The sequence below is a fragment of the Halichoerus grypus genome, chromosome 5, assembly GCF_964656455.1.
Source record: "Halichoerus grypus chromosome 5, mHalGry1.hap1.1, whole genome shotgun sequence".
Taxonomy (NCBI): Eukaryota; Metazoa; Chordata; class Mammalia; order Carnivora; family Phocidae; genus Halichoerus; species Halichoerus grypus.
The window spans coordinates 34,620,602-34,643,687 of NC_135716.1; the positions used below are offsets into that span (position 1 = coordinate 34,620,602).

The window sequence follows — 23,086 nt, forward strand, 5'->3', positions numbered from 1 at the left end:
TAAGACCTGAAACCATAAAACTCCTAGAAGAAAATATAGGAAAAGAGTTCTTTGACATGAGTCTTGGCAATGATTTTTTTCATAGGACACCTAAGTACAAGCAACAAAATAAAAAAAACAGGTGGGGGGCGCCTGGATGGCTCAGTCGTTAAGCATCTGCCTTCAGCTCAGGTCATGATCCCAGGGTCCTGGGATCGAGCCCCACATCGGGCTCCCTGCTCAGCGGGAAGCCTGCTTCTCCCTCTCCCACTCCCCCTGCTTGTGTTCCCTCTCTTGCTGTGTCTCTCTCTGTCAAATAAATAAAATCTTTAAAAAAAAAATAAAATTAAGATGTGTTTGGTGGCCTAACGTATGATCTGTCCTGAGGAATGTTCTATGTGTACTTGAGAAGAACATGTATTCTGTTGCTTTTGGATGTTCTAATCTGTATATATCTGTTAAGTCCATCTGGTCTAACATGTCATTTAAGGCCAATGTTTCCTTCTTGATTTTTCTGTCTGGATGATTTATCCATTGATATAAGCAGGGTATTAAAGTCCCCTACTATTTACTGTATTGCTGTGTCTTCCTTTAGATATGTTAATATTTGCTTTATATATTTAGGTGCTGCTATATTGGGTGCATAAATATTTACAAATATTATATCCTCCTGTTGGATTAACCCCTGCTTTCATTATGTAATGCCCTTCTTTGTCTCTTATTAGTCTTTAATAAAGTCTATTTTTTCTTTTTTTTTAAAGATTTTATTTATTTATTTGACAGAGAGAGACAGCGAGAGCAGGAACACAAGCAGGGGGAGTGGGAGAGGGAGAAGCAGGCTTCCCGCGGAGCAGGGAGCCCGATGTGGGACTCGATCCCAGGACCCTGGGATCATGACCTGAGCCAAAGGCAGACGCTTAACGACTGAGCCACCCAGGCACCCCTAAAGTCTATTTTTTCTATTACAGGTATATGTAGGGACACCAGGGTGGCTCAGTCGGTTAAGCATCTGCCTTCAGCTCAGGTTATGATCCCAGGGTCCTGGGATCAAGTCCTGCATCAGCAAAAGGACAATCAACAAAATGAAGAGACAACCTACAGAATGGGGAAAAATATTTGCAAACCTGCAAAAAATTTGCAAAGCCTGCTCCTCCCTCTGCCTGCTGCCTCCCACCATACTTGTGCTCTCTGACAAATAAATAAAATCTTTTAAAAAATTTACAAAAAAGTATATCTACCCCAGCTTTCTTTTGGTTTCCATTTGCTTGGAATATCTTTTTCCATCTTTTCACTTTCAGTCTGTGTATGTCTTTACATCTGACTTGTTGTAAGCAGTATATAAATGGGTCTTATTATTATTTTTTTTAATACATTCAGCTATCCTGGGTCTTTTTGTTGCAGAATTTGGTGTATTAGTTCCCTTCTGAAAGAGGCTCCAGAGAGCTCCCAGGACCCCGGGATCACGACCCCAGCCGAAGGCAGACACCCAACCATCTGAGCCACCCAGGCGTCCACCCTTTCAGCCATGTGAGGGTACAGTGAGAAGTCTGTGAGAAGTGGGCACACTCATTCCACCACACTGGTACCCTGCTCTGATTTCCAGCCTGCAGAACAGTGAGAAATAAATATTTGTTGTTTATTGTTTGTTGATTATAAACACCCAATCTGTGGTATTTTGTATAGCAACCATAACAGACTAAGATACTTCCCTTTGAATGTAAACTGTCCTTAGTGACTCCTTTTTTTTTTCCCTGGTTTTATTAAGCTATAATAGACATACAGCACTATATAAGTTTAAGGTATATAACATAATGATTTGGCTTACGTAAGTTGTGAAATTATTACTTCAAGTTTAGTTAACATCTTCTGTTGATACAAAAAAGAAAGTATTTTTCCTTCAGATGAGAACAGATTTATGTTCTTTTATATATATCATACAGCAGTATTAACTATGGTCATCATGTTGTATGTTACACCTCTAATATTTATTTATCTTATAATTGAAAATTTGTACCTTTTGACCACCTTTATCCAATTCCTTCTCCTCTTACCCTTCACTTGTGGTAACCAGAAATCTGATCTCTTTTTCCATGAGTTTAAGATTTCACATATAAGTGAGATAATTTTGTATTTGTCTTTCTCTGTCTGACTTCTTTCACCTAGCATAATGGCCTCAGGGTCCATTCATGTTGTTGTAAATGTCAAGATTTTCTCCTTTTTATGGCTGAATAATATTCCATTATATATGTATATAATATATATATCACATTTTATCCATTCATCTGGTAATGGACACTTAAGTTTCTATGCCTTCCCTGGCTGTTGTAAACAATGCTTCTGTGAACATGGAGATGGAGATATCTCTTCGACATAGCATAGTGTTTTCATTTCCTTCACATATATTCCCAGAAGTGGAATTGCTGGATCACATGGTAATTCTATTTTTAATTTTTTGAGGAACCTCCATAGTGTTTTTCATCATGACTGTACCAATTTACAGTTGCACCAAAAGGGCACAGGATTCCCATTTTTTCTACATCCTTTCCAGTGTTATCTCTTGTCTTTTTGATGCTAGCTGTTTTAAATGGTGTGACATAATGTCTTATTGTGGTTTTGATTTGCATTTCCCTGATGATTAGTGATGTTGACCATCTATTGGCCATTCCTATATCTTCTTTGGAAAAATGTCTATTCAGGTCCTTTGACCATTTTTAAATTGAATTATTTGCTTTCTTATTGAGTTGTATGAGTTCTTTATGTATTTGGGATATTAACCTTGTATCAGATTTTTGGTTTGCAAATATTTTTCCCCATTCTGTAGGTTGTCTTTTCATTTTGTTGATTGTTCCTTTTGCTGTGCAAAAGCTTTTTTGATATAGTCCGACTTGTTTATTTTTTTATTTATTTTTATTTTTTAAAAAGATTTTATTTATTTATTTGACAGAGAGAGAGAGACAGTGAGAGAGGGAACACAAGCAGGGGGAGTGGGAGAGGGAGAAGCAGGCTTCCCGCGGAACAGGGAGCCAGACGCTTTAAATTAATTTAAAAATATCTTGAGACACATGAAAATACAACATGAAAATTTATGGGATGTAGCAAAAGCACTTTTTTTTTTTTTTTAAAGATTTTATTTATTTATTTGACAGAGAGAGAGATCACAAGTAGGCAGACAGGCAGGCAGAGGGAGAAGCAGGCTCCCCGCCGAGCACAGAGCCCGACGTGGGGCTCGATCCCAGGACCCCGGGATCACGACCCCAGCCGAAGGCAGACACCCAACCATCTGAGCCACCCAGGCGTCCCTAGCAAAAGCACTTTTTAAAAAAAGATTTTATTTATTTATTTGAGAGAGAGAGAGAAAGAGTATGCAAGCAGAGGGAAGGAGAGAGACAAGCAGACTCCCTACTGAGCACAGAACCTGACACGGGGCTCAATCTCACAACCCTGAAATCACGACCCGAGCCAAAAATCAATAGCCAAAATCAAGAGTAGGACACTTAACTGACTGACCAACCCAGGCGCTCTAGCAGAAGCACTTCTAAGAGGTAAGTTCATAGTGATAAAGGCCTACATCAAGAAATGAATTATCTTAAATAAATCACTTAAGTTCACACCTCAAGGAACTAGAAAAAGAATAAAGTTGGCAGAAGGAAGGAAATAAGAAGAATTAGAGCAGAAATAAATGAAACAGAGACTAAGAAGACAATAGAGAAGATCAATGAAACTAAGAACCGGTCTTTGAAAAGTTAAATAAAATTGCCTTTAGCTAGACTTCCCAAGCAAAAAAAGAGGACTCAAAATCAGAAATGAAAGAGATGTTATAACTGGTCTCACAGAAATACAAAAGATCTTAAGAGACTACTATGAACAATTATATGCCAACAAATTTGACCATCTAGAAGAAATGAATAGATTCCTAGAAACATACACCCTACCAAGCCTGAATCATGAAAAAATATAAAATCTGAACAGACCAATCACTAGTAAGGAGGTTGGCTCAGTAATTAAAAACCTCCCAACAAACAGATGTCCTGAACTGCAGTTTCACTGGAGAATTCTACCAACATTCAAAGAAAAATTATACCAGTCCTTCTCAAACTCTCCCAAAAAAGGGTCCTTCTCAAACTCTACCAAACTCATTTTATGAGACTAGCATTACCGGGACAATAAAATCAGACAGGGACACCACAAGAAAATTATAGGCCGATATCTCTGAACATAAATGGAAAAATCCTCAACAAAATATTAGCAAACCAAATTCAACAATACATTAAAAAGAGCATACCCTAAGATCAAGTGGGATCTATTCCAGGGATGCAAGGGTGGTTCAACATCTGCAAATCAATGTGATACAACAAATTAACAAAATGAAATATAAAAAATCATGATCATCTCAGATAATGCAGATGTAGAGAAAGCATCTGACAAAAAAACTCAACATCCACTTATGATAAAACTCTCAAAGTGAGTATAAAGGAAACATACCTTAATATAGTAAAGGCAATATATGACAAGCCCACAGCTAACATCATATCAACACTAAGAAGTTGAAAGCTTTCCTTCTAAGATCAGGAACAAAACAAGGATGCTCGCTCTTGCCACTTACTAAACATAGTACTGGAAGGCCTACCTGGAACAATTAGTCAAGAAAAAAAATAAATGGCATCCAAATTGGAAAGGAAGAAATAAAACTGTCACTATTTGCAGATGACATATTATATATAGGAAACACTAAAATCTCCACCAGAAAAGTATTAAAATAAACATTCAGTGAAGTTACAGGATACAAAATATAAAGAAATCTGTTGATTTTTTTTAAGATTTTATTTATTTGACAGAAAGGGACAAAGCGAGAGAGGGAACACAAGTAGGGGGAGTGGGAGAGGGAGAAGCAGGCTTCCTGCTGAGCAGGGAGCCCGATGCGGGGCTTGATCCTAGGACCCCGGGATCATGACCTGAGCTGAAGGCAGACGCTTAATGACTGAGCCACCCAGGTGCCCCAAGAAATCTCTTGATTTCTATACAATAATGAACTACAAGAGAAATTAGGAAATAGTCCCATTTACAATTCCATCAAAAAGAATAAAAACCTAGGAATAAATTTAACCAAGGGGGTGAAAGACCTGCACAATGAAAACTATAAGACATTAATAAAAGAAACTGAAAACACAAATAAATGGAAAGAGAGTCTGCCCTCATGGGTTGGAAGAATATTGTTAAAATGTCCATACTACTCAGAGCAATCTATAGATTCAATGCAACCCGTATCAAAATTCCAATGGCACATTTTACAGAAATAGAACAAACAATCCTAAAATCTGTATAGAACTACAAAAGACCTCTGTATAGACCTACAAAAGAATAGCCAAAGCAACCTTGAGAAAGAACTGGAGGCATCACACTCCCTGACTTCAAACTAAATTACAAAGCTGTAATAATCAAGAGTATGGTATTCACATAAAACAGACACATAGATCAATGGAAAGAATAGAGTCCAGAAATAAAACCATGCATATATAGTTAATTAATTTACAACAAAAGATCCAACAATATATAATGGGAAAGGACAGTCACTCCAAAAAATGGTGTTGGGATACCTGGACAGCCACATGCAAATGAATGACACTGGCCCACTATCTTAACACCATACACAAAAATTAGCTCAAAATGGATTAAAGACTGAAACCATAAAACTCTAGAAGAAAACTTAAGTGCTAAGCTCCTAAACACCAGTCTTAGTGATGATTTTTACTGGATCTGATACAAAAAGGCAACAAACCCCAACATAAATAAGCTAAAAAGCTGCACAGCAAAAGAATCCAACAACCAAATGAAAAGGCAACCTATTGGATGAGAAAAAATATTTGCAATCATATCCTTTTTAATGGGTTAATATCCAAAATATACAAAAAAAACTCCTATAACTCAATTTCAAAAAACTAAACAAAAACAAACAAAAAAACCCATAACAATCTAGGGCACTAATTCCATTCATGAAGACTCAACTCTCAAGACCTAATTAATCACTTCCCAAAGGCCCTACCTCCTAAAACCATTACCTTGAGCATTAGGTTTTCAACATACGGATTTTGGGAGACACAAACATGTAGACCACCAGTAGAAGAGGAATGAGACTCCACCTTCTTTTTTTTTTTTTTTAAGATTTTATTTATTTACTTGAGACAGAGAGAGCACAAGCAAGCATGAACTGGGACGGGGGAAAGGGAGGGGAAGAGGGAGAAGCAGGCTCACCACTGAGCAGGGATCCAGATGAGGGGCTCAAACCCAGGACTCTGAGATCATGACCTGAGTGGAAGGCAGACGCTTAACCGACTGAGCCACCCAGGTGCCCCAAGACTCCACCTCTTGACGGGAGGGATATATCAAGTTTCTGGAACAGCACGTGGGATCAAAAGTGTTGAGGGTATTCTTGGAAAATATGCTACAGAGGCTATATGAAGATAGAGAATCCTCTTACTCCCAGAGATCTTCCAGTTTTATATCTGCCCTATTAACTTTAAACATCTTGGAGGGAAACTAATAATACTACCTACTATGCACCAGGCACTGTTAAAAGCACTGTAATGTGTTTTTGCTATATTAAGATTATTCAATTCTGCAGTAAAAATTGAAAGAAACTAAGTGTGGGAGCAACTGGATTGTAAGACCTAAAGAGATTCATAAGATATGTTAAGTATAAATAGTAAATAAGTTATTAACCTATGAGGCATGTTAAAGACAAAATAAATGGAACATTATTATGTTGAACATAGATGAAAATAATGGAATAAATGAATGTCACAGACAGAAATGGCTGGAAGGGATAAGTAGGTCTTAAATATTCATAAGGTAAAGATCATGTCACTTCCAGATTGACGACTATGTTATTCCTAAATCACCCACCAATTGGTGACATCCATTTTGGCCTCACATCTGCTCTTCCCAGGAAACACAGATAAAACTCACAGCAGGTTAATTTACGGCAAGTTACACCTGTGAGCAGGTCTACTTGATCCTGCATCACCAAAAGAGCCAGTGTGTTGGCTTTACCTTCTGTCTGTTGAGACCCCTTGCTAATCCTTGGCTGTTTTTTTTTTCTTAAGATTTTACTTGAGAGAGAGCACAAGTGGGGGGTGGGCGCGAGGGAGCAGCAGACTCCCTGCTGAGTGCAGAGCCCTATGAGGTACTCGATCCCAGGACCCTGAGATCATGACCGAAGCCCAAGTCAGACGCTTAACCAACTGAGCCACTCAGGCGCCCCTCAACTCTGTTCTTAATAACTATACCACCAGTCAGGAAAGCTGATGCAGCAAGGGCAGGATATATGAACATTGAGTGACATTGAGATTTGGAGTAGGGTCCTTCCTTCCAGTCCCTCCCCTCCCCACACCCTATCTTAAATATGTTAGCTGCCCCAACTCTTTCCCCTTGATGTGGGTTCTAAATTAACTTAGTAAACTGTGTAATTCAAGCAACTGAATTTGATCCGAACCTCCCTGTTCCATGACCTTTAGGATGGCCTGATTAGTAGCACAAGTGTACTTGGAAGCTACCATTGTAATTTCCCACCCCAATAAGTGCTTTACAAGTAACATATTAATTCTACACAACAATCTTTTTAGGAAGGCATTATTCTTCTTATCCTACAGGTGAGGAAACTGAATCTTGCAGAGGCTAAGTAACTTGTCCAAGGTAGCACAGCTAATAAATGGGGAAGCTAGAATTCACGCCCATGATGATATGGCTCCAGGATCCACGTTCTTTTTCACTAAATTCATTCATTTTTGTTTCTTCAATAGCAAATATGATGCCTGACATATAGTAGACCTATTGTTTCATAACTTTAAATGACATAATCCTTGCTCTTAGTTTATTTGCCATGTGGCCAATAAATTATCTAACTTCTTTAAGACTCAGTTTCCTCCCAGAATTTAGCCATTACTTAAAGTCAATATATGTAAAACATTTTCCTCAGCACTTGACCCCTAGTAATTGCCTTAAGAAAGATAACTCTCATCCCCCATTCTAGGGCAGGTTTTAGAAAGAGCTGTCGGGCATTTTCAAAGCTTAATTTTCTATCCTATTTTACCATACTTCACACGGCTATCCACAGAACAGGTGCATGTTATTCAACGCATAACAAGGTTCTCCCAATATTTCAGCTTCAAGCTACTGAATCTCTTTCACCTCATTTTTATTTGCTAAACTTTTTTTTTTTCTTTTTGCTTTCTGTTGTAGTTATCTTCAGATCAGCCCCCCCCCCCCGACCGCGAGAGATTGGAAGCAGTCATTCAATCACATTATTGTGACTCTCGGCACCGACTCCTGCCACGACACGGGGGGAATCTCTCTGTTGCTCCCTAGTTAGTTAATCCTAGTGATTTATCCTCACACAGGTGTCCTGAAGATGAAATGCCTCGCTCACACAGGCGCTCAGTAACTACTTCCAAAAGCTTAGTTTGTTGAAACAATTTCACAGGGCTTCCACATCTTCCTGAATTTAGTCCTTTCTGCCTCTCCTCCTCACTCTGGGAGCCCCACCTACCCCATTCACACCCACACTTTGCCCTCAACCACTTCTTTTCGGTTGCCGAAATACAAAACAAGGCAGCCTTTTCTCCTCATTAATTTTTTAACAGTGCAGTTTTCTTTTTTCACCAATCGTGTGGCTTTTCCCACCACCGCTTCACACGCGAAGAGCGCTTTCTCCTCATCTCCTCGTGTCTCCTCCCCCCGGGGCAGTGTCTCAGGACAGGCCGAGTTAGCGCGACATACCGTGTTCCTGAGGCACGGCGAGAGCTGGTTGGGGAATGTGGACCCGGAGAGGTGACCAGGCGTGTCCGGGTACCTCCCGTACCAGTGAGCAGAGCCCGGAGCCAGCCAAGCGGGCGGGGCCGAAAGCCGCAGGCCGAATCTCTCACGCTGCAAGCCGGGAGGCGAGGCCCGCGGGTTCCGCGCGAGTTCTTCTCGGGGCCGGCGGGAGGCGGGGTCGGGGTCCGGGGAGCGGTAGCGGGGCGGGGCGGGGCCTCCAGGGGTGGGCGGGGTCCTGAGACCGGGGAGGCGGGGCCGAAGGCTCGGGGAGTCCCTCACTGGGCAGGCGGGAGGCGGGGTCCGCACGACGGATGGTGCGGGGTTGGCCGAGGCCGAGAGGTGTCCTCAGGCCGCAGGCGGGAGGCGGGGCCGGCCGGAGTAGGCGGGTCCCTGAGGGGGGGAGGCGGGGCCAGGCCGGCGCAGGGGGAGTTGCTCAATCCGCTGGCGAGAAAGCGGGGCCGGCAGGAGTAGGAGGGGTCTGTGCAGCTGGAGGCGGGGCGAACTCAGTGGACCCGCGGGCCACCTGGGTCCTAGCATAGTTGGAGGTGGCCTGAGGCTTTCGGTTCCTTCAGTTCCCGTAGCTCTGGCGGAGTCTGCGCGATGGGTGACCCGGAAAGGCCGGAAGCGGCCAGGCCCGAGCTGGATGAGGTAAATGTTGCTGCCGTTCCCTGTCCCGCCCCATAGTCACGCCTGGCCTTTAGGTTGCAGATTGCAGCCGGGACCTGGGAGGTGCAGGACTGCTGTAGGAAATTTTACCCGTTGTGGTCGGCAACCCAGTGCAGGCCCAACCGCGAGCCCTCGCCGCAGCGGGGTTTCGTGGTTGTAAGTGCCCGGGAGGCCGTCCCTGGGGAGGGGTGACGAGGGAGCCGGGTTTCTGCTCCGTTGCTCTGCTCCGGGACCAGCCAAGGGTGATGCTCTGAGGTTTCAGGCCGAGCCGAGGAGCACCCCACCCCCCATTGTCCGCCCCATACCCTCCTCCCATCTTTGCGCGTCTGGAGCCCTGGCTCCTGACAGGTGAATTTACTGGAGAAATGCATCCCATCTCTGAGATGGTTAAAAGGAGTTGGAGGCCGTGTGTGGAAATTGACACAGGTGGATGGGGACGGGAAGTCCTCACAACAATGAAAAACATCAGGTTAGGAGGCCAGATTTGCTCAGACTGGGCCACTTATCTAGCTGTGACTCTGGGGTGTCACTTTCTTCATTTATACAGTGGAAGGGATACTTTTCTCAAAGAGGATTAAGTCAAAGGCTTTATGCAAAGTGCCACGGAAGTTGTGGCTGCCTCCTAAAACCCAAGTTAACATGTTTATCTTCCGCTTCTATAATAGAAGTACCTAATAACAGCAAATCAAATTATGAGACCGTTGTAGGGTAGTTCAAATTGTTGCTCTATAATTTTCATACCCTGTTATTTCACAAATACTTCTAAATCATTTGTGTACAAGAGAAATACTTTTTGTATTTATCTTGAATCTGTTGGCTGTGTGTGAATATCTTTGTTTTAACAGTTTCAGCTTACAGAGACTCAGCGCTACATTTCTTTAGAAAGTTGTAGAGTCCAGATTTGGGGTTTTATATTGTTTGATTTTGATTTTGTAAACATTTAGTAACTAACAAGTTGTAAATATCCCTCAAACTTTTTCTTCCCCTTTTGAAACAAATACATTGAGTACCAATTTCCTCACTTGAAAAGGACAATTTGGATTTTTCTTTTTGTGCTACACCATTCAGACTTAAGACCCAGAAGTTAACTTTTATTTATTATCCCCTTCTCAATGACATAGGCCCACAAAGACAGAGACAGAATTTTACTTTAGCTGTAGAATGAATTCTAGTGAGCATCTGGTCCAAAAGTTTTTAACCTGAGTTGCAAGGATGCTTCAAGCACTTTATCTAGATATGATGGTGCAGCATGGGCCACCTGCATTAGAATCACCTGGAGTTGTAAAAAATGTAAATTACTGGGCCTACATTCCAGACACGGTAAGTCAAAATCTCTTGGGAGGGTCTGGGACTGCATTTTTAACAAGGACTTCAGGTGGTTCTGATTCATATATTTTAAGAAACACTGTCTGGAAGGGTTCATAGATGGGCTTGAAGGGTGTTTATGAATCTCCTGAAGTTTATAGATTTTGTATGTGCACATGTGAATCTCCTGAGAAAGGGGTCCTTAGCTTTCATCAGTTTCTTGAAGTTAACTATCATTAATCTAATCAACAGTCCCTATTTTCAAGGTTAGAAAGTTTAGGCCAGAAAAGATAAAGTGACATGCCCAGGACCACATGATTCAATAGCAGAGCTGGGCTTAAAACCAAGTTCTTGCTTGTGGGCCAGTATTCTGTTTTGTCAGATTTGGTGGGAATGGAAAAATGAAAATGAAAGTGACACCTGGGCAAATACATATAGTGTATGACTGTAGCCGCATCCAAATAGTCTTCTTCACCTGAGAAGAGAGGCCAAGGCAAACAAGTGAAAGTGGTGGAATTGGGGCTGGATGGAGAGGGACGTCCAGGTTGTAGCATGCCAGCCTAGCTAACCAGGGCATGGTGAGTGCTAGCTGGGGGATCTGCCCAGGCATATCCTCTTGGGATGAGGAGACCAGAGACTAAGGCAGGCAGGAACTAGAGGCACCATTCTGGAAGACACAGTGGAATGTTGGCAAAGAATGCTTGTGTGTTCTGAACTTTTTTTCAGGGTCTCATCACTTTATATCTGTGCAGCTACAACAACTTGTCTCTCTACCTCCAGTCTTACCCTCTGTTTAATCCTTTTTACCATTCCTAAATTAATCCTTCACTGAACCACTGCCTTTATGTCACTCCTCCCAAGTAAAAACTCTTGAGATGGTCTCAGTTCCCACCAAAAATACCTAGTTCTGTAGGCTGGCAAAGCCCTGTCGAAGCAGCTTTTTCATGCTAACCACCACATCTTAATTCAGGCTGCCCTGACATTTTTCTAAAGAAGACATGCAGATGGCCAACAAACACATGAAAAGATGCTCAGCATCACTCATCAGGGAAATACAAATCAAAACTACAATGAGCTATCACCTCACACCTGTCAGAATGGCTAAAATTAACAACACAGGAAACAACAGATGTTGGAGAGGATGTGGAGAAAGGGGAACCCTCTTACACTATTGGTGAGATGCAAACTGGTGCAGGCACTCTGGAAAACAGTATGGAGGTTCCTCAAAAAGTTAAAAATAGAACTACCCAATGACCCAGCAATTGCACTACTTGTTATTTACCCAAGGGATACAAAAATACTGATTCGAAGGGACACATGCACCCTGATGTTTATAGCAACGTTATCAATCATAGCCAAATTATGGAAAGAGCCCAAATGTCCATCAACTAATGAATGGATAAAGAAGATGTGGGGTGTGTGTGTGTGTGTGTATTTATACATAGTGTGTGTATACACACACTATATACACACATATATAGTGGAATATTAGCCATCCAAAAGAATGAAATCTTGCCTTTTGCAATGACATGGATGGAGCTAGAGTGTATTATGCTAAGTAAAATAAGTCAGAGAAAGACAAATACTGTATGATTTCACTCATATGTGGAATTTAAGAAATAAAACAACATAGGGGAAGGGGGAAATAAGAGGGGGAGGAAAAGCATAAGAGACTCTTAACTATAGAGAATAAACTGAGGGTTGATGGAGGGGAGGTGGGCAGGGGATGGGCTAAATGGATAATGGGTATTAAGGAGGGTACTTGTGATGAACACTGGGTGCTGTAGGTAAGTGATGAATCACTAAATTCTCCTTCTGAAACCAGTATTACACTATATGTTAACTCACTAGAATTTAAATAAAAACTTCAAAAAAACTAAAAAAATTCAGGCTGCCATTTGTACCTTTGAGATCAATACCATGGTTGCTACCAAAATCTAGGCTTTTTTCTTTTTCCAGTTCATCCTGTATAGTTATCCAATGAATCCTCCTGATGCCACCCCTATTCCTATTTATTCATACTCAGAAACTCTCCATGACTATCCACAGGAATGATTTTCAAACTGCCCTACAGTGAATGCCAGTACCTCGGGGTTGAGGGCAAATGGTGAGAGTTGGAGTATGAGCCTCTCAATCCCCCAGATGTTTAAAAATCTTTGGCCCACAGAATTAATTCCTAACCTCTTACCCTGATTGATATCCAGAGTGTGGATCCTTTACAGAATTCTTCTGTGTTTCATCTGTTGACAGAGATGGCTTTAGCCAAATCAGATCACTTCTGCCTTTGCTTTTGATTGTCCTACATCCGTTTCAGCCACTCTTATTTTTTTTTAAAGATTTTATTTATTAGAGAGAGAGCAAGAGAGAGCACAAGTAGGAGGAGCGGCAGAGGGAGAGGGAGAAGCAGGCTCCATGTTGAGTAAGGAGCCCAACACGGGGCTCAATCCCAGGACCCTGGGATCATGGCCTGAGCCAAAGGCAGACACTTAACCAACTGAACCACCCAGGTGCCCCTATTTCAGCCACTTTTAATCCCAGCTGGCTCCTCTTCTTCCATCTGCCCTTCCAATGTCAGCATTTTGTCGTCTGCATCCTCAGCTGTGCTGCTTTTCTATATTTTCTTCCTGGATAACCCCTTTGGTGACTACTAATGGGACGGATCACCACCACTTCTCTGCCAGAGTGTTATATTTTTAGCTGCCTACTGGATATCTGAACAAATTACGTTTTTTATTGACCAAGTTGACTTTTTAAAGACTTTTGTGTTTTTCTAACTATTGTGGCTTGGGTTGGTGGGGGAGTTCATTCAAATTAAGCTTTTGTTAAATATCTAATGTGAGAAGGGATTTGTCTGATTTATCCAGTTATTCTCCCGATGCTGAGCACTTTCTGTATGTCTCTTATTTCTTAATATGATCATCCAGTTGCTGGACACCTCAAGGGCATCTTCAACTCTTATCCTGTTCTCCAAAATACAAGTTTTTAGCAAGAATGATTAATTCTACTTCTGAATCTCTTAAAGCAGTCTTGTTTTGTGTTTCTACTGCTGGTACCCTAGTTCAGGCGAGATTTGGGTAGGGTAGTGATTTTTTAATTGTTCTCTCCACCTGTAATTTCTCTTCTAACCTGACCATATTTCTGGATAAGTGATTTTTAAAAAGATATATTTATTTATTTGAGGGGGGGTAGGCAGAGGGAGAGAATCTTCAAGCGGACTCCCTGCTGAGTGTGAAGCCCCATGTGGGGCTCCATCCCACAACCCATGCGATCATTGACCTGAGCCGAAACCAAGAGTCTGATGCTCAACCAACTGAGCCACCCAGGTGCTCCTGGAAAAGGGATCTTAAAACAGATCTGGTTATGTTTCTTCCCTAATTCAAAACTTTCAAAATCTCCCAATAGTCTATGTGATAGAGGCCAGATACTAAAGTGTTATATATCAAAACAGACCACTTTGACTTCTGAAATTTTTTTAAATATCACCATCTTAATATCTATTTAATATGCAAAATAAAAAAAAATACATATCCACCTTAACCTCAGATAAAGCTTAGAGATGGAGTATATATTTTAAAAGCTAAAAGTTAAAAATCTTTGCTTGTTTCATTTCATCAGAATGATGACATTGAGGTAAAAAAGTGTCAAAACAGTTGTATCAGAATGGCTACAGGAAGATAGCTGTGGCAAAATTCATATATATTTACACTGAAGGCCCTCCTCCCATGGCTTTAACACGTGAGCCTATTTTTCAAACAAACTTATAAGTGTAACACTAATTGATAAAACCTACCTTTGTTTTATTAGTATAATTTTACTTAAGTTAATATATATAACATTCCTTATAAAATCAATTAATGGAATAGGGAGGCTGTTTTGATGAAACCATCATTTTGAATTGGGGTATGGATGATTAGTGAAGATTTATACCAAACTTAGCAAACGATTTCTTTGTATATTCATCAGAAGTTTTCTTAATCAATTTACTACTAGCCAGGTCTGTGGATTTATCCAACCCTGTGAAATATGTGGATACCCATTGGCTTTAGAATGCATGGGTAGTAGGTTCTTCTCTGATGTACCCACATATTTCTGTTCCCACTGATTGAGTTATACCTTACCAAATCAGTTGTCTTATTTCTAATCTTATTTATACCTATTGTATTTCTATTGTAATTATTGTAATTTAATTGTGTAAACTAATATATGAGAATGAGAAGAAAGTTGTTTCTATAAAAAATTTTTTAAAGATTTTATTTATTTGATGGCCAACAGACACATGAAAAAGTGCTCAACATCACTCGGCATCAGGGAAATCCAAATCAAAACCCCAATGAGATACCACCTCACACCAGTCAGAATGGCTAAAATTAACAAGTCAGGAAATGACAGATGTTGGGGAGGATGTGGAGAAAGGGGAACCCTCCTACACTGTTGGTGGGAATGCAAGCTGGTGCAGCCACTCTGGAAAACAGTATGGAGGTTCCTCAAAAAGTTGAAAATAGAGCTACCATACGACCCAGCAATTGCACTACTGGGTATTTACCCCAAAGATACAAATGTAGTGATCCGAAGGGGTACGTGCACCCCAATGTTTATAGCAGCAATGTCCACAATAGCCAACTATGGAAAGAGCCAAGATGTCCATCAACAGATGAATGGATAAAGAAGATGTGGTATATATATACAATGGAATATTATGCAGCCATCAAAAAACAGGAAATCTTGCCATTTGCAACGACATGGATGGAACTAGAGGGTATTATGCTAAGTGAAATAAGTCAGTCAGAGAAAGACATGTATCATATGATCTCACTGATATGAGGAATTTGAGAAACAAGACAGAGGATCATAGGGGAAAGGAGGGAAAAATGAAACAAGATGAAACCAGAGAGGGAGACAAACAATAAGAGACTCTTAATCTCAGGAAACAAACTGAGGGTTGCTGGAGTGGAGGGGGGTGGGAGGGATAGGGTGGCTGGGTGATAGACAATGGGGAGGGTATGTGCTATGGTGAGCCCTGTGAATTGTGTAAGACTGATGAATCACAGACCTGTACCCCTGAAACAAATAATACATTATATGTTAATTAAATATTTTAAAAAAGATTTTATTTGAGAGAGCACATGAGCGGGGGTGGGGGCAGAGGGAGAAGGAGAAGCAGACTCCCCACTGAGCAGGGAGCTGCGATCATGACCTGAGCCGAAGGCAGACGCTTAACTGACTGAGCCACCCAGGCACCCCTGTTTCTATAAAAACTTAAATTGAAAGCTTTGGAAAACTCAGTAAAGATGAGTTGTTAAAAACAAATTCTGGGGCACCTGGGTGGCTCAGTCAGTTAAGCGTCTGCCTTCAGCTCAGGTCATGATCTTGGGGTCCTGGGATTGAGCCCCACATAGGGCTCCCTGTTTAGCGGGGAGCCTGCTCCCTCTGCCCCTCCCCCTGCTCATGTTCTCTCTCAAATAAATAAATAAATTCTTAAAAAAAACAAATTCTGTAGAATTAGGTGTAAGCAAGGCAAGTATAAGATTGGGAGGGAATCCTACAAGAGATAAGGACTCTGCACTCAGACTGCTCTACCTTAAGTATGTTAAAACTAGAAACTAGAACGTGTAAGTGATACATTATGTCGTGTTTATGTCGGAAAGACTTGAGACTTGAGAGTCCAATCAAATAAATAAAAATTTTAAAAAAGTCACATACCATCATGCCTTTTTTCACATTGTTTTCTCTTCCAAAATATGCGTTCTTAGCCCAGGTCCGTAGAGGATATTCTAGAGATCCTAGAGCTTTGGGATGTATGACCCTCCTGACATTGTATTAAAATGTGTGTGGACTTTTTTAAACATCATGAAAATAAGCAATGTATCATCTTTGACTCAATTCAGAGATTTATGTTGGTTAAGCCCTCCTCTCTTCATGTTGCAAACTCTTTCATAATGCTCTTCTAATCCAGCTGCTTTTCTTAACGCACATGTTATCAGAATGGAACAGGAAGAATATAGGTACAAAAGTGACTTTCATTCTAATTGAAAGGTGCTAGTCTTCAGCAGTTTTCAAGATCCTGACTTTGCTCAATTATTTAATCAGCATTTAAAAACTCCCTCAGGGCCAGGGTGCTTGGTACCAAAGAGTTACTGCTTATGAAGGTTCACATAGCAAATACTGCGAAGGTAAGGAATTCCAGCTCTGAATCCATATCTGTACCCCAGGGACAAAATATATAAAGGCAACACAAACAAAAAACTTGACAGCTTCCATTTTAAAAATTTGTTTGAATATTTGGGGAATGAACATCAACTAAATGCCTGGTACTATGCTGGGTTCTAGGGATTCCACAAGAGTAAAGTTAGTTTTTACTCTCAAGAAGCATAGTCTAGAGGGGACTATAGACAAATAACAAGGAATTAATTGCAGTGAGCTATGTGCTATGTTAGGGACCGAATCCAGGCCTTTAGGGTGATGGGGGAAAGAGAGATGTGGGAGCACTCAGAAAAGGCTTGATTTGAGTGGTTATCAGGTCATCTCACTGATGTATTGTGGCCTTATGTTAAATTAAATTCAAAAGGTATCCAGTAACCCAATCATAAGATAAAGAGAAATTAGCGGCCCATTCACTTACTTAGCTAACATTTATTGATGTTATGCTTGACACAGTACTCTGGGAGCGCCATAATAAATAAAAAGTGGTTTCTACTCTCCAGGGCTCAAGTGCTTTATCTGGGGAGGCCTACACCTTCAAATAAGATAGTCTCTACTATAATACCAGTATGTGTGCAGTGTGCAAGCCCTACCTGTATTTGCATAGCCTCATGCTTTGATTTTTAGTCTTTTTCTCATCTTGCCTTGCCTTAGTACACTTGCTTCAGAGAGATGTGGTTGGTGGCAGCAATGATAAGGATGAAGGAACATGGGGTGCCTGGGTGGCTCACTCGTTAAGCGTCTGTCTTCGGCTCAGGTCATGATCCCAGGGTCCTGGGATCGAGCCCCGCATCGGGCTCCCTGCTCGGTGGGAAGCCTGCTTCTCCCTCTCCCACTCCCCCTGCTTGTGTTCCTGCTCTTGTGCGCTCTCTCTCTCTCTGTCAAGTAAATAAAATCTTAAAAAAAAAAAAAAAAAAGGATGAAGGAATGTGATGGGCCTGGCACTGGAGAGAGAAGAGACAGTTTGAGTTAGGAGTCCAGAATTTAAATGTATCCCAGTAATCTTAATGTATACATTTTAAGCCTAACTGTATATACTCTCTCTATATTCTCATGCAAAGTACAACTCTTCTGATACTTTTGCTGACTATTAAAATATACGCTGTGAATTGTGCAAGACTGTTGAATCACAGATCTGTACCTCTGAAACAAATAATGCAATATATGTTAAGAAAAAAAAAAGCAGGAGGGGAAGAATGAAGGGGGGGAAATCAGAGGGGGAGACGAACCATGAGAGCTGATGGACTCTGAAAAACAAACTGAGGGTTCTAGAGGGGAGGGGGGGAAGGATGGGTTAGCCTGGTGATGGGTATTAAAGAGGGCACGTACTGCATGGAGCACTGGGTGTTATACACAAACAATGAATCATGGAACACTACATCAAAAACTAATGATGTTAATGTAAGGTGATTAACATAACAATAAAAATTTAAAAAAAATAGAAAATATATATATACCTGGCACTGTCCCTTGTTGGAATGCCATCATTTCCAAGTTGTAGGTATACAGGTATGTGCTTCTCACTTGATCCACAAAACTTTAAGCCAGCCCACAGTGAAACCATCTGTAGTAATGTTCACAAGTAAATAGTAATAACAAATTGGTATATGGGAAGGTTCAGATGAATGAAGGTTGATAAATTGTTGGTAAGGAGTTTTCAGGTAAGTATTATGATAGTTCAGATTAGAAAAGAAAACATTAAAATAAGAAAGTAGGGGCGCCTGGGTGGCTCAATCGGTTGAGCATCAGCCTTCAGCTTAGGTCATGATCCCAGGGTCCTGGGGTCAGGCACCCTGCTTAGTGGGGACTCTGCTTCTCCCTCTCCCTCTGATCCTTCCCGCCTGCTTGTGCTCTTGCATGTGCGCTCTCTCTCTGAAATGAACAAATTTAAAAAATCTTTAAAACTAAAATAAGAAAGTTTATAATAGTATCCTATTCGTGCCAGCATCCTATCTCTGAGAAAGGCACTGAAGGCACATTTAGTGCACAAACCTAGAAATTTGCACACCATGACATTTATGGATCGAGTTTTGTGCTTATCCTTAAAGTAGCAATAATGACAATTTTGTTGCGTGCTTATTATGCAACGGACTCTCTTTAAAGCACTTTTAATCATCAAGATTAACCTACAAGGTAAGTGTTATTTTACTGATAAGGAAAAACCAAGGCTCAGAGAAGTTAAGCAACTTTCAATCGTCACACAGCTAACCAAACACTATTAACCAGGAACAGATAACGGTAAAGGATTCAACCCAGGCAGACAGGCTCCTCAGCCTGTGCTGTCTGTCTACCCTCCCCCAGTGTGTGTTTAGATATGACTAAAGAGGGAATGTCTACAAAAATGGGTGTTTGTACTTTATTTCCCAAAGAGATTATCTTCAGATACCAACAAAAATGAAGTGAAGTCAGATGAAGAGCCACTCCTACGAAAGAGTTCTCGCCGATTTGTCATCTTCCCAATCCAATACCCTGATATTTGGAAAATGTATAAACAGGCGCAGGCATCCTTCTGGACGGCCGAAGAGGTGAGTGGCATCACCTTTGCCAACAGGCATGTTCTGTAATGCAGTGTCACAGCTTCTGTCCTGGGACATTCCCCAAAAATGTTAACTTCTATTGTAAGATACATTGAATAAGATCAGTTGTATAAGCAATGTTGGAAACTCCTGAAACTAAAGACAGTGTTCTCCAATGTTTTATGTTTAGACTGCTGTCTGTAAACATGTTTCCTGCTGCAAAAATGGCCTCTCAGTCAGCCAGGTTTTTACTTCCAATATATTTTAGAACATTTTCTATTTTTAGATAGACTTTTGATTTGCTATGACCAAATAAGACTAGTCTTTACTTATGGCCAGCAGAATAAATAAAATTGCGTCATGGCCGAAAAAGGAGAGTGAACACCTTAGGGACCCTGCTTTCCATTGAGAGACTTAGCTGCTCGTGCAGAAGGAGCTGCGGCGGCGAATTTGACGGCTCAGGCAGTGCATCTCACTGCGGGGCTGCCCCCGGGGCTCCTCCCAGGCCGGCCCCGCCCTCAGTCACATCACACCTGGCCCTGCTGCCCCAGCGGTCAGCACGGGTGTAGATGCTGTGTGTTAGCGTGGCATTTTCCTCCTAGCAAACTGAGCTAAGGGTACCTGGTTCATTGGGTTATTATAAGGACTAATGAGATGAGTCTCATGGATGAGATAAATGAGATGTTTAGAATGCCACATGGCACTTGGTAAGCACTAAATAAATGTAAGCTGTTTTATATAGAATGAGGGAGATTTACATTAGAAATTAGAAGGCACCAATTGTTGAAGCTTCGATGACACTAATTTTACCCATTTATCCACCTGTGTTATATTGTTAAAAATCTTTATTATACTGTAGTTAACATACAGAGCAAAAAACCCCAAACAAAATAAAAACCTGGTATTATCAAATTGGGTTATACTACTTGGCACACCTGACCCTTCTTAACTGTGGTTTTCTAGGATGTGTCTTTTAGATATAGTTAACAGAACAAATGGAGTACACAGGTGGCTTTTTCATTCATCATGTTAAAAAGCTACTGTGATACCTGGGTTTCTTAAAATTCATTTGAAAATTACTTGCATCTTTTAGCAAATGTAATACATGTTGTATTATGACTAAGAAACACTAATTAAAAAATTAAAATACACAGGCTGGTACATATTTTGTTTATTTAAATATACATTTTAGAAGAAAGTCAAACATACAGTTCCACATATTTTTCCTTTAAATAAATTATGTCAACTTTAGACTTCCTTGTTTTATTTGTGGTTTGGCTTTATTCCTAAGTTCGCTGGTCATCAGAAAGCTTGATTCAGAAGAAAAAGTCTAGGGTTTTGGATTTTTCTTTTAAAGCTACCAGACAATTCTAATAACCAGCAGTTTGGAATCAATATTTAGAAAGTGAAATTGAGAATTTGTTCAAAGGAGATAAAACTGGATAGGAAGGTTTACGTTTTAAGAATGGGAAATGACCAACGTAGTATAAATGAAATTTATAAGTTGAGTGTTCGAAGAGGTAAGTTTAATATTTAAGAGTGAGCATATTATAATATAAAATTTAATATCAGGAGTATAACACATAAAAACTAGGAAGGTGTCCTTCAGTTAACCCTGAGTTGAGCTCTTAAGGGAATAGGACCTGATATCTAGCTTGCATGTTTTAAAAGATACATACAAGTATACCCCCCAACCCCATTGTGTCTCCAACACTTATTTTTTTTTAAAGATTTATTTATTTATTTGAGAGAGGGAGAGTGGGGGATCGGTGGGTGACAGAGGGAGAGGGAGAATCTCAAGCGTACTCCCCACTGAGTGTGGAGCCCAGTGTGGGGCTTGATCTCACCACCCTGAGATCATGACCTGAGCCAAAATCAAGAGTCAGATGCTTAACCGGTTGAGCCACCCAGGTGCCTCTCCAACACTTATTACAGTGTCTGGCATGTAATAGGTACTCAGTAAACATTTAAAGAATAAAGAGGAAGAATAACAGGAAAAAGAATTTCAAAAAGGAACACAAATAATGAAACATTAATCCTTTTTGGAATGGTTAAAGAGATTAAGGCTTTGTTAGAATAAATGAAAGGACAAAGGACAACTATATATTTCAAATGTTTATGAAGTTATTGTGAAAAATACTTCAGAGATCTTCCTAAGACAAAATAATATCTATAAGGTACATTTAAATACTATTTTAAATTGTAGATTCCATCAAACTCTAGAGTGCCTTACTCTATTAATTCCAAGGACTGGTTCTAATAAACATTTTTTTTTTTTAAGATTTTATTCATTTATTTGACAGGGACATAGCGAGAGAGGGAGCACAAGCAGGGGGAATGGGAGAGGGAGAAGCAGGCTCCCCGCTGAGCGGGGAACCCGACGCGGTGCTCGATCCCAGGACCCTGGGACCATGACCTGAGCCGAACGCAGATGCTTAACGACTGAGCCACCGAGGCGCCCCCTAATAAACATTTTTTAAAATATTTCTTTTTTTTAAAGATTGTATTTGTATGAGAGAGCACAAGCAGGGAGAGGGGTAAAGGGAGGGGGAGAATAGACTCCCCACTGAGCTCGGAGCCCACGGGGGGGCGCCATCCCAGGACCCTGAGATCATGACCTGAGCTGAAGTCAGATGCCCAACTGGAGCCACCCAGAGGCTCCCCATTTTCAAAAATATTTCTATTCCCAGAGGAAGCCATACCTGTAAATTGCTTTAAAACCTAGTTTGTTACATGCCTGATATTATTTTCTGGGTATAAAAGTAGATTAGCTGGCAGTAAAGTAGCAGCTACTATTGCTTAATAGGTAACTAATCTAACTCTACAGTAAGTATCATATATCGTGTTAAAGCCATGGTTGCTGAAAGTCATTAGTTTATTCTGCCTCAGTTAGCCAGAATATAGAGTCCTTCAAAATGCTTTTATTTTATTGTGTTCCTTTGTATAGTCTTAGTCAGTTATAGGTTGCTACAATAATACCTTAGACTGGATGGCTTATAAACAACAGAATTTTATTTCTCACAGTTCTAGAGGCTGGGAATTCCAAGATCAAGTCTCTGGCAGATTTGGTGTTGGGTGAGGTCCCAGTTCCTGGTTCAGAGATAGCTGTTTACTTTCTGTGTTTTCACATGGCAGAAGGGGTGAAGAAGCTCTCTGAGGACTCTTTTATAAGGGTACTAATCCCATTCATGAGGGCTCCACCCTCATCTAATCACCTTCCAAAGACTCCATCTACCTCCAAGTACCATCACATTGGGCATTAGTTTCAAATATATGAATTTGGCGGGGGGGGGGGGGGGGGGGCGGGACATGAACATTCAGTCTGTAGCAGTTATGTTAACATTTTTTCCTCTTTCACATTTTACTGCTAATGAGTTGTCCATCCCTAACTTTGAGATGGAAGTTAGTTTTCCAAACACTTTAAGAATTAAACACCAAGTTAAAATTTTTGAAAATCTTCTTATTTCAGGTTGACTTATCAAAGGATCTCCCTCACTGGAACAAGCTTAAATCGGATGAGAAGTATTTTATCTCTCACATATTAGCCTTTTTTGCAGCCAGTGATGGAATTGTGAATGAAAATTTGGTAAGATTTTTGTTGTATTTCTGTTCCC

The 23,086-nt window shown here is 40.7% G+C and overlaps 1 protein-coding gene and 1 long non-coding RNA gene across 2 annotated transcripts in view; one reads left to right on the forward strand and one right to left on the reverse strand.

Moving 5' to 3' along the window:
- The window catches only part of LOC144381829 (uncharacterized), a 67,757-nt gene extending 58,816 nt beyond the window's left edge, over positions 1-8,941 (reverse strand). Inside the window, exon 1 of the long non-coding RNA XR_013447756.1 lies at positions 8,752-8,941. This is a non-coding gene — a long non-coding RNA (uncharacterized LOC144381829). The remainder of the gene's footprint in view (positions 1-8,751) is intronic.
- Positions 8,942-9,205: 264 nt separating this feature from the next.
- The window catches only part of RRM2B (ribonucleotide reductase regulatory TP53 inducible subunit M2B), a 36,306-nt gene continuing 22,425 nt past the window's right edge, over positions 9,206-23,086 (forward strand). Inside the window, exons 1-3 of the mRNA XM_036101298.2 lie at positions 9,206-9,435; positions 19,326-19,481; positions 22,942-23,058. Coding sequence (XP_035957191.1) covers positions 9,388-9,435; positions 19,326-19,481; positions 22,942-23,058 — 321 coding nt within the window. The 5' untranslated portion in view covers positions 9,206-9,387. The remainder of the gene's footprint in view (positions 9,436-19,325; positions 19,482-22,941; positions 23,059-23,086) is intronic.